The 12456-nt window shown below is 42.1% G+C and overlaps 1 protein-coding gene across 5 annotated transcripts in view; it reads left to right on the forward strand.

Moving 5' to 3' along the window:
- The window catches only part of KCNG2 (potassium voltage-gated channel modifier subfamily G member 2), a 46572-nt gene extending 34944 nt beyond the window's left edge, over positions 1–11628 (forward strand). For all 5 annotated transcript variants that reach the window (XM_081919458.1, XM_081919459.1, XM_081919457.1 and 2 more), the window contains 2 exons: positions 1956–2788; positions 8423–11628. In XM_081919458.1, coding sequence (XP_081775584.1) covers positions 2033–2788; positions 8423–9247 — 1581 coding nt within the window. In that variant the 5' untranslated portion in view covers positions 1956–2032 and the 3' untranslated portion in view covers positions 9248–11628. The remainder of the gene's footprint in view (positions 1–1955; positions 2789–8422) is intronic.
- The last annotated feature ends 828 nt before the right edge of the window (positions 11629–12456 follow it).

The following is a 12456-nucleotide window of genomic DNA, read 5'->3' on the forward strand; positions in this document are numbered from 1 at the left end:
CTTTGACGAAGCATGCAATTGTGTTGACAGTGCCCTTTCCTAATGTAAGTTGTCTGGACTTGTTTGTTCTTCATGCACTTTGCAGTTATGACACTTGCTGTTTCCACTCCACTTGTGCTTCGCATTGTGTGGCTTAATTGGTCTAGGGCAGCTTTTTGTCTCTTCATTAATACATTTATGTTGTCACAGTGACTAAACATTATTTTGTCTTGTGTAGTTTAAGCAAGTTTAGGTAAACATTCTTGTTTAGATGGTTTGATTAAATTACTTTAAATGCTTAAAATATTTTTAGTACATGTAGAAATAATATTTTTAAAGTAAAGGATGCACAATACAGTGGTACCTCGGGTTGAGTACTTAATTCGTTCCGGAGGTCCGTTCTTAACCTGAAACTGTTCTTAACCTGAAGCACCACTTTAGCCAATGGGGCCTCCTGCTGCTGCCACACCATCAGAGCACAATTTCTGTTCTCATCCTGAAGCAAAGTTCTTAACCCGAGGTACTATTTCTGGGTTAGCGGAGTCTGTAACCTGAAGCGTATGTAACCTGAAGCGTATGTAACCTGAAGCATATGTAACCCAAGGTACCACTGTATAATAAATCATACTCCAAAGACGTACATCAATATATCTCACTAGTTAATGGATGGTTAGAGTACCTTTTGTCATTGTGGATGAGCTTTATGGACCACTTACTGATGATGAGTGGTGACTGCAACCCAGCATGATCACAGTCCGAGCCAGGGACAAACTTTTGGTCTCACACGGCCTTGGGGGGGGGGAACAACACTCCCTTCTTCTCTGGCCATGCGGGTTGCTGGGGCATGCATTTAAATGGAGCTATCATGGGCAAGCAAAGGGGCGTGGCTTGCATTGTGGAACTGACTAAAGGCTTCAGCCCCTAGTGTTCACTTGGGTCTGCTCATGAGGCATATAAAGAAGCATCACCCAGACTCACCAGCTCACTTGGACCTGGATTCCCTATCCTCCCATCCTATGTAGCATATGGTCCTGCCTGAAGGTGAGAGGGCAGGTCCTTCATAAGACCTTTCTATAGTTGGTTGCATATTCAGAACCAGGGAGAAATTTGTCTGCAGACAAATTGGGCCTGTCAGGCAGTTTTGCCTACCTCATGGCGGGTATTCTTGGGCTGGAGCCTTAATCTAGGAGGGGGGGTCTGGGAGCCCACCCCCTCCTGCTTCAGGTAATTGGGGTTAACCCATTAAAGGGGTCCAGGTGCAGGTGCTCTCCAGATGTCCAAAGGAGGCCAATGGGCCATGGAAACACCACCCCCCAGCTGAATGACGGTCTTAGAGGGATCACCCGTATTGGATGTATGTCACATAGCGATTCTTAACCCAGGACAGACCCTGCAAAATATTAAACCAGCAGTCGGGCTCAATGATTCAGGATATAGTGGTACCTCTGGTTATGAACTTAACCTGAAACCATTCTTAACCTGAGATACCATTTTATCTAATGGGGCCTCCCGCTGCCAGCGTGAGATTTCTGTTCTTATCCTGAGGTAAAGTTCTTAACCTGAGGTACTACTTCTGGGTTAGTGGAGTCTGTAACCCAAAGTGTTTGTAACCCGAGGTCCCACTGTACATACCCACTGCCTATGTCAAAGCCTACTTACATTTGTAATCAATAAAGTTGTGGTCTATTTGAACCCAAGATGTTTGTCCAGTGTGTCTATTGTATCATCCCATGCTTTGGACCTTGCTGGCTGCAGGTCTCTTGCTCCTGATCCCGCAAGCTTCTCTTGCAAATGATGTGTCACTGCTTATTTTATGTGCTACATTCAGATGTTCAAAAATCCTGTTTTCCTTTTCTCTAAGGGCAATAGGAAGTTAGAATGATCCCAGCAGAGGTGCTCAAAGTTTTAAGAAATGCAGATGAGATTTGTTTTGTCATATAAAAATGCTAACTCTGCCACTCTTGCTTTATTTTTAGACTGGCCTTTTGTGTCCCCACCAGTCAAGAAACTACCATTTCTTTGAATAGGCTAGGCACCCCCATGAACGTAACAAATGTATCAGGAAATGGCATTGCTCCCTGGGCCCACAGATCCCGAATTCACCTCATATTCTTACAACAACTTGGAGACACTTTGCGAAGTGCAGGCAAAGAAAGGATTCTTCTACAAAAAGGCCACACTTCTGCGTCCTGGGGAAGACTTGTGTTGCTTTGCCCACCGAGAGGACCGAACTGCGTATGTGATCATCAATGTAGGTGGCATCAAATACAGAATCCCATGGACCACATTAGAGAATTGCCCCTTGACCAGGCTTGGGAAGTTAAAATCGTGTAACAACTACGAAGAGATCATGGATATCTGTGATGACTATGATGTCAATTGCAACGAGTTTTTCTTTGACCGCAACCCGTGTGCCTTCAGGACCATCATGACTTTTGTGACGGCTGGGAAGCTCAGGCTCCTGAGAGAAATGTGTGCCCTCTCTTTCCAAGATGAGCTGGTTTACTGGGGGATAGAAGAGGAACACCTGGAGTGGTGCTGTAAAAAAAGGCTGCGACAAAAAGAGGAAGAGATGGCGGAGGCTGCCCTGTTTGAAGAGGAAATGCTAGCTAGTGAAGAGCCACAATGTGCCTTCGAGGACAGTAGCCGTTTGCAGTTCTGCATGAGAAAGCTCAGGGATATGGTGGAAAATCCTCACTCGGGGATCCCTGGAAAGATCTTTGCTTGCATATCCGTTTCCTTTGTTGCCATCACTGCAGTTAGTCTCTGTATTAGCACCATGCCAGATCTCAGAGAAGAAGAAGACCGGGTAAGTGAACAGAAATGCATTTTATAAAAAGTAATGATGCTGAAAATAACATAAAGTGCTGGTGAAGTTTCCACCTCATCCCCAGCATACATCCCGATAAGTCCATGTTTGGTGCATCAGTTTCTGTTTTCTGTAGATGAAACCTAGTACATTATTATGGAGATACTAAATTTCAAAAATTAGTTTGAGCAGATGTCTCTCAAAGTTCTGTTGCCTAGCTGCTGCTGTTGTATTGCAATCTTTGGTTGGATCAAAAGGTTCTCTTCTAGTGACAGAAAGAGCTTTGAGAAATTGAAATGCTGTCTATGTAAGCAGAGTTGACCGAGACTTGCTCCTTGATCCAACGTGTGTCTACTCAGGCTGCATACACACAACAGTTCATTCTAGAATCAGTGGAGACTGAGTACTTGCATGTGTACAAAATTCTGACAAGTTTTAAGTGAATTGTTTTTCAGAATTCTTACTTAAAACCTTACAAAATTTAATATGCTGTTAGACCTTTAAAATATCCCCTTCTAAATTGCTTACAAAGTTTGCCGCTTACCTCAGCACAAAAAAGACCACTACATTTGGTAAGTTTAAAACGGTTTACTTACAAACTCTTCAAAGTGCAGATTTCATAGGCTTTCCTATACAGCAGCAAGAAAAGACAGGCAGTATAACTTAGGTTCCAGAATGGTAAAAGGTAAAGGTAAAGGTACCCCTGCCCGTACGGGCCAGTCTTGACAGACTCTGGGGTTGTGCGCCCATCTCACTTAAGAGGCCAGGGGCCAGCGCTGTCCGGAGACACTTCCGGGTCACGTGGCCAGCGTGACATCGCTGCTCTGGCGAGCCAGAGCCGCACACGGAAACGCCGTTTACCTTCCCGCTGGTAAGCGGTCCCTATTTATCTACTTGCACCCGGGGGTGCTTTCGAACTGCTAGGTTGGCAGGCGCTGGGACCGAGCAGCGGGAGCGCACCCCGCAGCAGGGATTCGAACCGCCGACCTTTCGATCAGCAAGTCCTAGGCGCTGAGGCTTTAACCCACAGCGCCACCTGTGTCCCTTCCAGAATGGTAGGAGTTTCTAAATTATTTGTATAGAAACACAAAGATGGCTTGCTCCAAGTGGTCTAAGCTTGGAGCATTCTGCTTAGACCTCCTTACTGGTAAGGTTCACAGGGCAGAAGGATGGTGGAAAGTGGGAGAACAAAGAGTTTGGTAGCCCTTCCTCACAATGTGAGCGGATGTGACCTGGCTAAGCCTAGCAGGACAACTTGCTCTATGGGGCTTATAACCCCATCTAATACTTAAGGTGGTATTGGGAAACTAATAGAAGAGATAGGCACTTCTTAATACTTTTAACCAACTAAGCAACCTCCTGCCTGCTTCACTTGATTAATAATAATGGCTTGTTTTTAACTGTCTTCTGACCACTGTTTTACACAGCTGACAAGCAAATAAATATATTTATTTGTCTGTCTGTTGTTTTGTTTTGTTTTTTACTAGTTTAGTACATCTTTTCAATATGCAAGTTCTGATATCTTTTTTTTACCAAAATGATTTGGCTTTGATTACCCGTTGCTTTTCAAGAAATACTGACCTCTGCATCTGGTTCTGAATAGCGGAGAGAAAGAAGAAATTTGGTTAACAAAAGAAACTTTGCATTTAACGTTCACCAATTCCTCCCCCAAACTAAGGCCGAAAAGGAAAGAAAGAAGAAGCTGCCTAGCTGGCCTATTACTTATGCAGAGAAAGGTACTGTGTGCCCATATCAACGTTTATTATAATGGGAACAATGCTGTTTAAGTAACATCTGTGCAAAGGAGCCTCGCTGCTAGATTCTCTTCTCAACTTACAAGTGAAAAACTGTTGCAATTAATGAAATTTTAATAGGAATATGTGGTTCAGTAGTCTTGAATTGGACACTGTGTTAGAGGAGGAAGATTTGTAGGTATTAACCATTATAACTCATACAGAGAACTTGATACTGTCGGATTTTTATTATTATTATTATTTGCATTATACTACACATACTTTATTACACTTCTTGTTTTCCTGTTTTGTGCAGCAGCCATGGTAGTAGATGCATGTGAAAACACGTAATCTGTTTTAAGAATTGGGAACTAGAAGCTTTGCTTCATAAAACAAGCACAGACCTTGTTTCACATCCAACTGGCAATTTTACTAAAATGGTTTCTGTTGTTTATATATCATTTTGATATATAATCTACTGTAACTAAGTGAATCAGTTTAGGCTATAATTTGAGGATCCAAGAAGTCAGAAATCTGTGCCCTGGTAAGCCATAAAAATATGTGGAACTGCCTTTAACTAAGTAAACCTGGACTCAGCTCTCTAATGCAGTTCTCTAGCCACGCAGTGTATACAGAACTGCATATACTGGGGTGAAGTGTCCATAAGAATGTGTATATTAGTGAAAATAACATGCAAAAAGGCATTATTTTAGGGAAAATTGCATACAAAAGTGTATGTTGGGATAAATTCTCATGCAAATGCTGGTTAATTTTCATGAGGACTTTAAAAAAATCTCAGACTGATGTGGAAACATGGAGAATCGAACCTAGGGTTCAAAAAATGAGAAACTGAAGTTGGCATATTTGTGCATCCCTACCGTCTTCATCTGTTTTGGTAGACCATACCTACAAAAATAATAGGAAGTGCTAAAGTACCCTTTACCAGTACAATATACGGACAAATCTGCACTCCATAGAAAAAAAAGTATCTGTTTTCTGACATGAATGAGGATCACATAACCAGAGTCAAAACATGGAGGGAAAAATCGGATCTGGAATTATGAAAAACATTGATGATGATGAGAGGCAGGACTATGATGTTGAAAGCACTTCAGAATTCAGACCGTCGGAAGCCAAAACAAAAATTATTACAATTTGGAAGACAATTGGACTTTTTTTTTTAGTTTTTTATTTTCATTGGATTTGATTTGATATGTTAATTAGATGTTCTAATTGGAAAATTAATAAACGCTTTAAAAAATAAATAAAAGAATACCCATTACCACAACTAAGAGCTGGGACATAGTGCTATAAGGACTTGTGAGAATACTGCACCCAGGCTAATATGGATTTAGGAGTTGCCACAGTGTGGAAGCAGCTCTGTCAAACCAACCTTGCAAAGAAAATGACAGCCTAACATTTTAGGCAAGTGGTTGCTTTATAACCTTTGTTGAGAAAGCTCCTGTCAATATGTATCTTTTCAATGGTAGTGCTGGGACTAACAGAAGAGGGAATGCCTTTGCCAGTATTGGCACAGAAGAGCGAGCCAAAGCCAAAGCTCGCTCCAGTTGTATGTTTTCAGTCAAAATGATTGGTTGCTGCTTAGTTTCATGCAGTAGGTCACTCATGAGCCAGATGACTCACTTGAAACAGACTGTATCTAAGAGGAAGTGTTAGGCTTCTAGTTCACTGGCAGGAAGCATGGCTTAGAGCCTCATCCTTCTGGCTTCAGCAAACATTCCTGGATACAAATTAAACTACAGAGGGTACCACAAATATCCAGGACACTTTGCCATCTTGAAACTGGAAACTTGATTTTAACGGGAGAGATATTGCAGGAGTGTGGTTTTACTGATTTGATACTGCTTCCCCACATCTCAGCCCCACAAAGCATTTGTGCGATGATCTTTGACACATAGATCTTGATGGCTGGATTGATTAAATTCTCCACCCTCAAGTGGAAAAACCTGTATAGCTGTCCAGTAGAGGGGACAGATACAGTGGTACCTTTGGTTACATACGCTTCAGGTTACAGACTCCGCTAACCCAGAAATAGTACCTTGGGTTAAGAACTTTGCTTCAGGATGAGAACAGAAATCGTGCGGCGGCAGCAAGAGGTCCCATTAGCTAAAGTGGTGCTTATGTGAAAATTGTAAGTGAAAACAACTCATGCTTATTATCCTAATAAACTATCTGCCATACAATCTATTTACTTTCTGGAGGTAATTAACACTCCTAGGGAAGTTAATAGCAAAAAAGCTAACAGTGAATTGCAGCTATATTTGGAAGTGGAAGAGCAATCACAGAAAAAAAATCATCGTTATTATTCTTCATTGGTGCTTAAGTGCTGTGAAGGTGAGTTTGTTTGTTGCGTTTCAAACGAGGGCATTGTTCGTCTTCTAGTAAGGAACTGATAATCACTCATTCAAGCAAGGTTTTGCCCCAGAGATAAAATAAAATAGCAGTGATTAGTTTTAATTTATATATTGGAGGGGAAATTGTTCTGTAAAACAGAACTAATAGAGTTCTGTTCTCATAGAGAAGCACTCTTTAGTACAGCAGCACTTTTTAGTACAGGATAGTTGTTCTCAGCTTTTTTTGCAGAGGGTCAGGACTCATGCATGAACTGCGCTCAGTCTCTTGCCTGAACATGAAACACACTATTTCTGTGTGCTACTTTGACAGTGCTTTAACACTCATCTGTGGGATTTTGACTTGGGGAAATAGCTGCTATAAAGATATGTAAGGATTCAGCAGGGGGTCTTATCAACACTAAGGGTTAGAACGCCACCTGCTCCCCCCCCCATGGGGGCAGGTAGAACTTTTCTAAAAAATAAAGCATTGCCACCAAGACTAAATCCTGAAAATGTAGGGCTTGCAATAAGGGCTTGCAATAAAGAAGGCGGAGCATCTCTTTAGGGACGAGGTCATTGCATATTCAAGATAATAACAGTTTTAATTCTACAGGAAATTACTTAAGTATGACATTCGAAAAACATGCATATGCACTGGCATAGCATGGGCTTCTCTGTGAATGTAGCAACCGACAACAAATAATGTTGCTAGCTAGGATTCTATATGCACAGAAATGGAAGGAAGAAGTGGTTCCAACCAAAGAAGAATGGATAAATAATGGACTATGCAGAACTGGCAAAATTAACAGACTCTAATGATGAGTGTTTTATGGAAGAATGGATGCCTTTATTGGACTGTTTAAATAAATACTATAGTATGATGTACTTGTGAGCAGGATTTGAGCTATGAGTAACAGAAGTAATTTGATTATATTATTGTGGCTATGATTTGATAGATAGAAGATAGGCTGCAACAGAAGGGAAAAACAATAACTCCATGGGAAATGGGGGTGGGATGTCGACAAAAATGACAAAATCATGTTTTGACTGAATAATAATAATAATAATAATAATAATAATAATAATAATAATAATAATAATATATTATTTGTACCCCGCCCATCTGGCTGGGTTTCCCCAGCCACTCTGGGCGGCTTCCAACAAAGATGAAAAATACACTAAAATGTCACATATTAAAAACTTCCCTGAACAGGGCTGCCTTCAGATGTCTTCTGAATGTTAGGTAGTTGTTTATCGCTTTGACATCTGATGGGAGGGCGTTCCACAGGGCGGGCGCCACTACCGAGACGGCCCTCTGCCTGGTTCCCTGTAACTTGGCCTCTCGCAATGAGGGAACCGCCAGAAGGTCCTCGGAGCTGGACCTCAGTGTCCGGGCAGAACTATGGGGGTGGAGACGCTCCTTCAGATATACTGGACCAAGGCCATTTATGTTATGTATATGTTAAAAACATTGAAACTTAATAAAATAGAATTGGAAATGTTGCTGCTGTGCTACGTGACTCTTTCATTTTCTGTCTTCTCCACAGGGTGAATGTTCCCAGAAGTGCCATGACATCTTTGTTCTGGAGACGGTCTGCGTGGCTTGGTTTTCCTTTGAGTTTGTCTTGCGCTCCATCCAGGCCGAGAGCAAATGCGCCTTCTTGAAGACTCCACTCAACATTATAGACATCTTGGCCATCTTGCCTTTCTACATCTCTTTGATTATAGATACAGCCTCTACCAAAAACACTGACAAACCTGGGGGTAGTGGCGGTGGCAGCGGTGGTGGAAACAAGTACTTGGAGAGAGTGGGCCTTGTCCTCCGCACCTTGCGAGCCCTCCGTATCCTGTATGTCATGCGCTTGGCCAGGCATTCACTGGGGCTGCAGACCCTGGGGCTTACTGTACGCCGTTGCACGCGGGAATTTGGGCTCCTGGTCCTCTTCCTTTGTGTCGCTATGGCACTCTTCTCCCCACTGGTTTTCCTGGCGGAGAGTGAAATGGGAGCCAAGCATGAATTCACCAGTGTCCCCAGCAGTTACTGGTGGGCTGTCATATCCATGACAACTGTTGGCTATGGCGACATGGTACCTCGTAGCATTCCCGGCCAGGTGGTCGCCCTGAGCAGCATCTTGAGTGGCATTTTGCTAATGGCTTTCCCTGTCACGTCCATATTCCACACTTTTTCCCGCTCGTACATCGAGCTTAAAGAGCAACAGCAGAGAGCTGCTAGCAGACAGTACCATCATGTGGAAGAAAGCACCAGAACTCTGAATGAGGACAGTTCCCATGAAGGAGATGCCACATGTTCACAAGAGGTTGATGCAGAGGTGGCTCACGCAGAGACTGAACAGGGAACTAAAAGTTGCTGACTCTAGTGAAACTGAAGTATTGTAGGAACTCCATGGGAACGAGGGCAAGTAGATATTTGTCGTATCTGAAACAGCCCCTGAACTGCCCATATCAGGGTACTCAGCCAAACACAGTGTTGGAGAAAGACTGCCCTTTTAAGCATTGCTTAAGTGACCAATCCTGTTTCTTAAAATAATACTGAAGACAATTCATCTGCAACATCCTTAGAACACAAGATACTTTTCAGCACTCAAGAGTGATCTTGAAGGAACAGCAGTTTAAAAGACAGGTTTCCACTGTGCACATAGGGGGGAATAACACTGCAAAAACAGTAGTGTGTATGTTTTTAAATAAGTGCCCCAAATTCAGGGTAAAGTACATGTGCCATAGGACTGGGAGCAAGAAATAGATTGCACAATAACATTTTTTTCCTAAAGCCTGTACCACAGGTGGTTTCATGGTTTTGTAAAAAGTCATGGAGTATTGCACAGAAAGGGTTAAAGGTAAATTTGAAAGTATGGGGACAAAGGGCCATTTCTGACAAAAGCTACCCCTAGCTTACCTCTCTGTTTAATTTTTTCTTCAATAGAACGAAAATCAATAACCACAATTCTGGCTGCCTGCTGACAGGTCTGACGTGTGCTTTAGCTCTTTATGCATTATTTAATAAAACATGCAGATTTACCACAGTAAGCTTTTGCATCCTAGCTTGGATGGCAGACGTATACAATATGTTCCTTTTTGCTCAGATTTGAATGTATATTGTTTTAAAATGATGCTTTTTACTTCCAATGTTTGGTATCTTATTGCACTTCTCAGGAGGTGGCGCCCATTGGTGCCAAGATTTTCAAAACTGAAGAAAACATATCTAAGAAAGGTCAGTGTCTGGTTGGAGGACATTTAGTTCCCTCCCATCATCCACGAATAACTAAAAGGCAGGGTGTCCCCCCCCCCCAGTACATAGAGTTTGTGAACATAGGTGAGGAGGTAGGAAAAAGAACAGGGATATGATACTACATACTTTATAGCCAGGGTGGTTTGTAATCATCCCCCCTCCCGCCAAGGGTAAGTAGGCATGCCAAAAACTCGCATTTGTGTGTATGAGAGTCGTTTTTCCAATGCCTAATTGCCCCACCAGGATGGGAAGCACCTGGTGAAAGAACGTGAGAAGGATGAGGCAGGAGGGAAGAGAGATTAGGTATGTGGATGTGAATAGAGGGATAGGGCAAGGGATGCAAAAGGAAAAGCCAAGCCCTCCTGTTGCCTGCTCAGCCCTTGGGGAAATAAAGGTTCCCCATCCCTGATGTAATAGGAACAGTAAAGACAAGTGGTGCAGTATTATTATTATTTATTAAATTTATTAGTAGCTTTCTTGCCATGGCAACTCAAAGCAACAATTTTAAGCAAAAACTGAACACATGCCTACATTAAATTAATAAAAGAAATCTAAAAAACCTTTCTGATTGATTTTTTTAAAAAAGTAGATAAAAGCTGTAGGTAATTAAAAGCCAAAGGCGTAATGAAAAAGGATTGTTTTTGCCTGGTGCCTAAAGACATGTAATGATGGTCCCAGGTGAGCCTTCCTGGGGAGAGCATTCCACAAGCGAGGAGCCACTACTGAAAAGGGCACACAGTTCTCATGGTGCGGAGGACAGCATATGAAAAAGCTGAACTTTCAATGTTGTGAAGATGCACAGAGAAGAAGCACAAGGCTTTTTGCTTCCTGTATCGGTGATATGCAACGGCTGCTGTTATGATGTAGAACAAAGACTGAAAAAAGTTATGCTCTAGTAGGATTGAGAAATCTCTCTCTTTCTTTCTCTCTCTCTCTCACACACCCCCCCTCAACCACAAAAACAACAGAATACTCCTTTCTCACCACAGACTTGGTTACATGTAGAGCATGCAAACAATTTCTTCATGGCTGTCCTACACAGAGTGAGCAGTAGCAACAGGAGTCGGCACTCTGCTATTTTCCTACTACAGTCAAGCAGCAGTTTGGCACACATCTTAGTTGCCATGAGCCTCACCCCATCACCCTACAAAAGCAAGTGCTTCAGATCTGAGCAAAAAAATAAGAGCATCATCAGCCTTGGGTTTGTTTTTTTTTAGTTTCTAGTGGAGGAAAGTAGTAACTAGTAAGGCAGATGTTCAGCTTCTCTTCAGATGAGTTAATTTGTGGTCAGCAAGGTTGTGAGAAAAATGACATTCCAGATCATATTCAGGACCATGGAAGTCTATTGATTTCAGGGGTTTTTTACTAACAAAATAGCTACTGTTTTTCAAAATGCTTCTGTCCTTAGTAAATAATAATCATTTTAAACATAGCTTTGAATTAATATTTCCTGTTTCTCATTACCACTTGTTCCAAGATATTTGAAAATAAAATTCTCTTGAAGCACCTCCATCTAATTGTGCTTTCTTCTTTTACTTACGAAAGCCAATCTATATCGTCCATAAACCAAACTCCCAGTTTCTTGTCCTGAACTTTAGATGCTTTTATTTAATGTGTAAGACAGTTCTGCATATCCTAAGTACTGGGTGAAAGCCAATCTTTAGGGAATTCTCTTTGGTGTATGGTTTTATAAACAATATGGTGCTTCTTTTGCCGTTTTGAGATTAGCACAATTTTGGGTGGGTGGTTTTTTTTTTAATCCCACTAAACCAGAATGCTAACATAGGCAGAGAGACAAGGCAAGCAGCTCATCCCATGTGGCTGCTGTATTTACACACATCCTGTAGTTGTGAGGAACAGCATCCATAAGGTTGCAGCTGTCGGTGAAGGAGGCAACCAGTTAACTGGCCAGTTTAGTCCTTGGTACAACCCTTGTCCTGTATATTTTCTTTAAGGGCCACTTCACAATGTTCAAATCTATATGTTAATTCTAAACAAACCAAAGACGTTTAAGCTGGGTTGGGAGGGAATCAACCAAAAGCCTGTACAAAACATGGAGGGTGTAGGAGTGACAAGAATCAGTGCTGGAGCTGGAACCAGGTATATATAGCAGAAAGGCAAACACTAGAGGTGCAGGCTTCACCCTGTAATAGAAAATCCCACATCTTGTGAAATGCACCTATATGCAGCCTAAGTTGTTCCATGCAATCGGGCTCTACTAAATACCATGGTGTCTATAATAATAAAAGATGAGAGTCTTGCTCCAGCTGGTCTCATCTCCATGTTCAACAGTAAGGATACCTCCAGACATCATGATTTCTGTGGGTCTGAATC

Source organism: Podarcis melisellensis (genome assembly GCF_964234715.1).
Source record: "Podarcis melisellensis genome assembly, chromosome: 7".
Classification (NCBI taxonomy): domain Eukaryota; kingdom Metazoa; phylum Chordata; class Lepidosauria; order Squamata; family Lacertidae; genus Podarcis; species Podarcis melisellensis.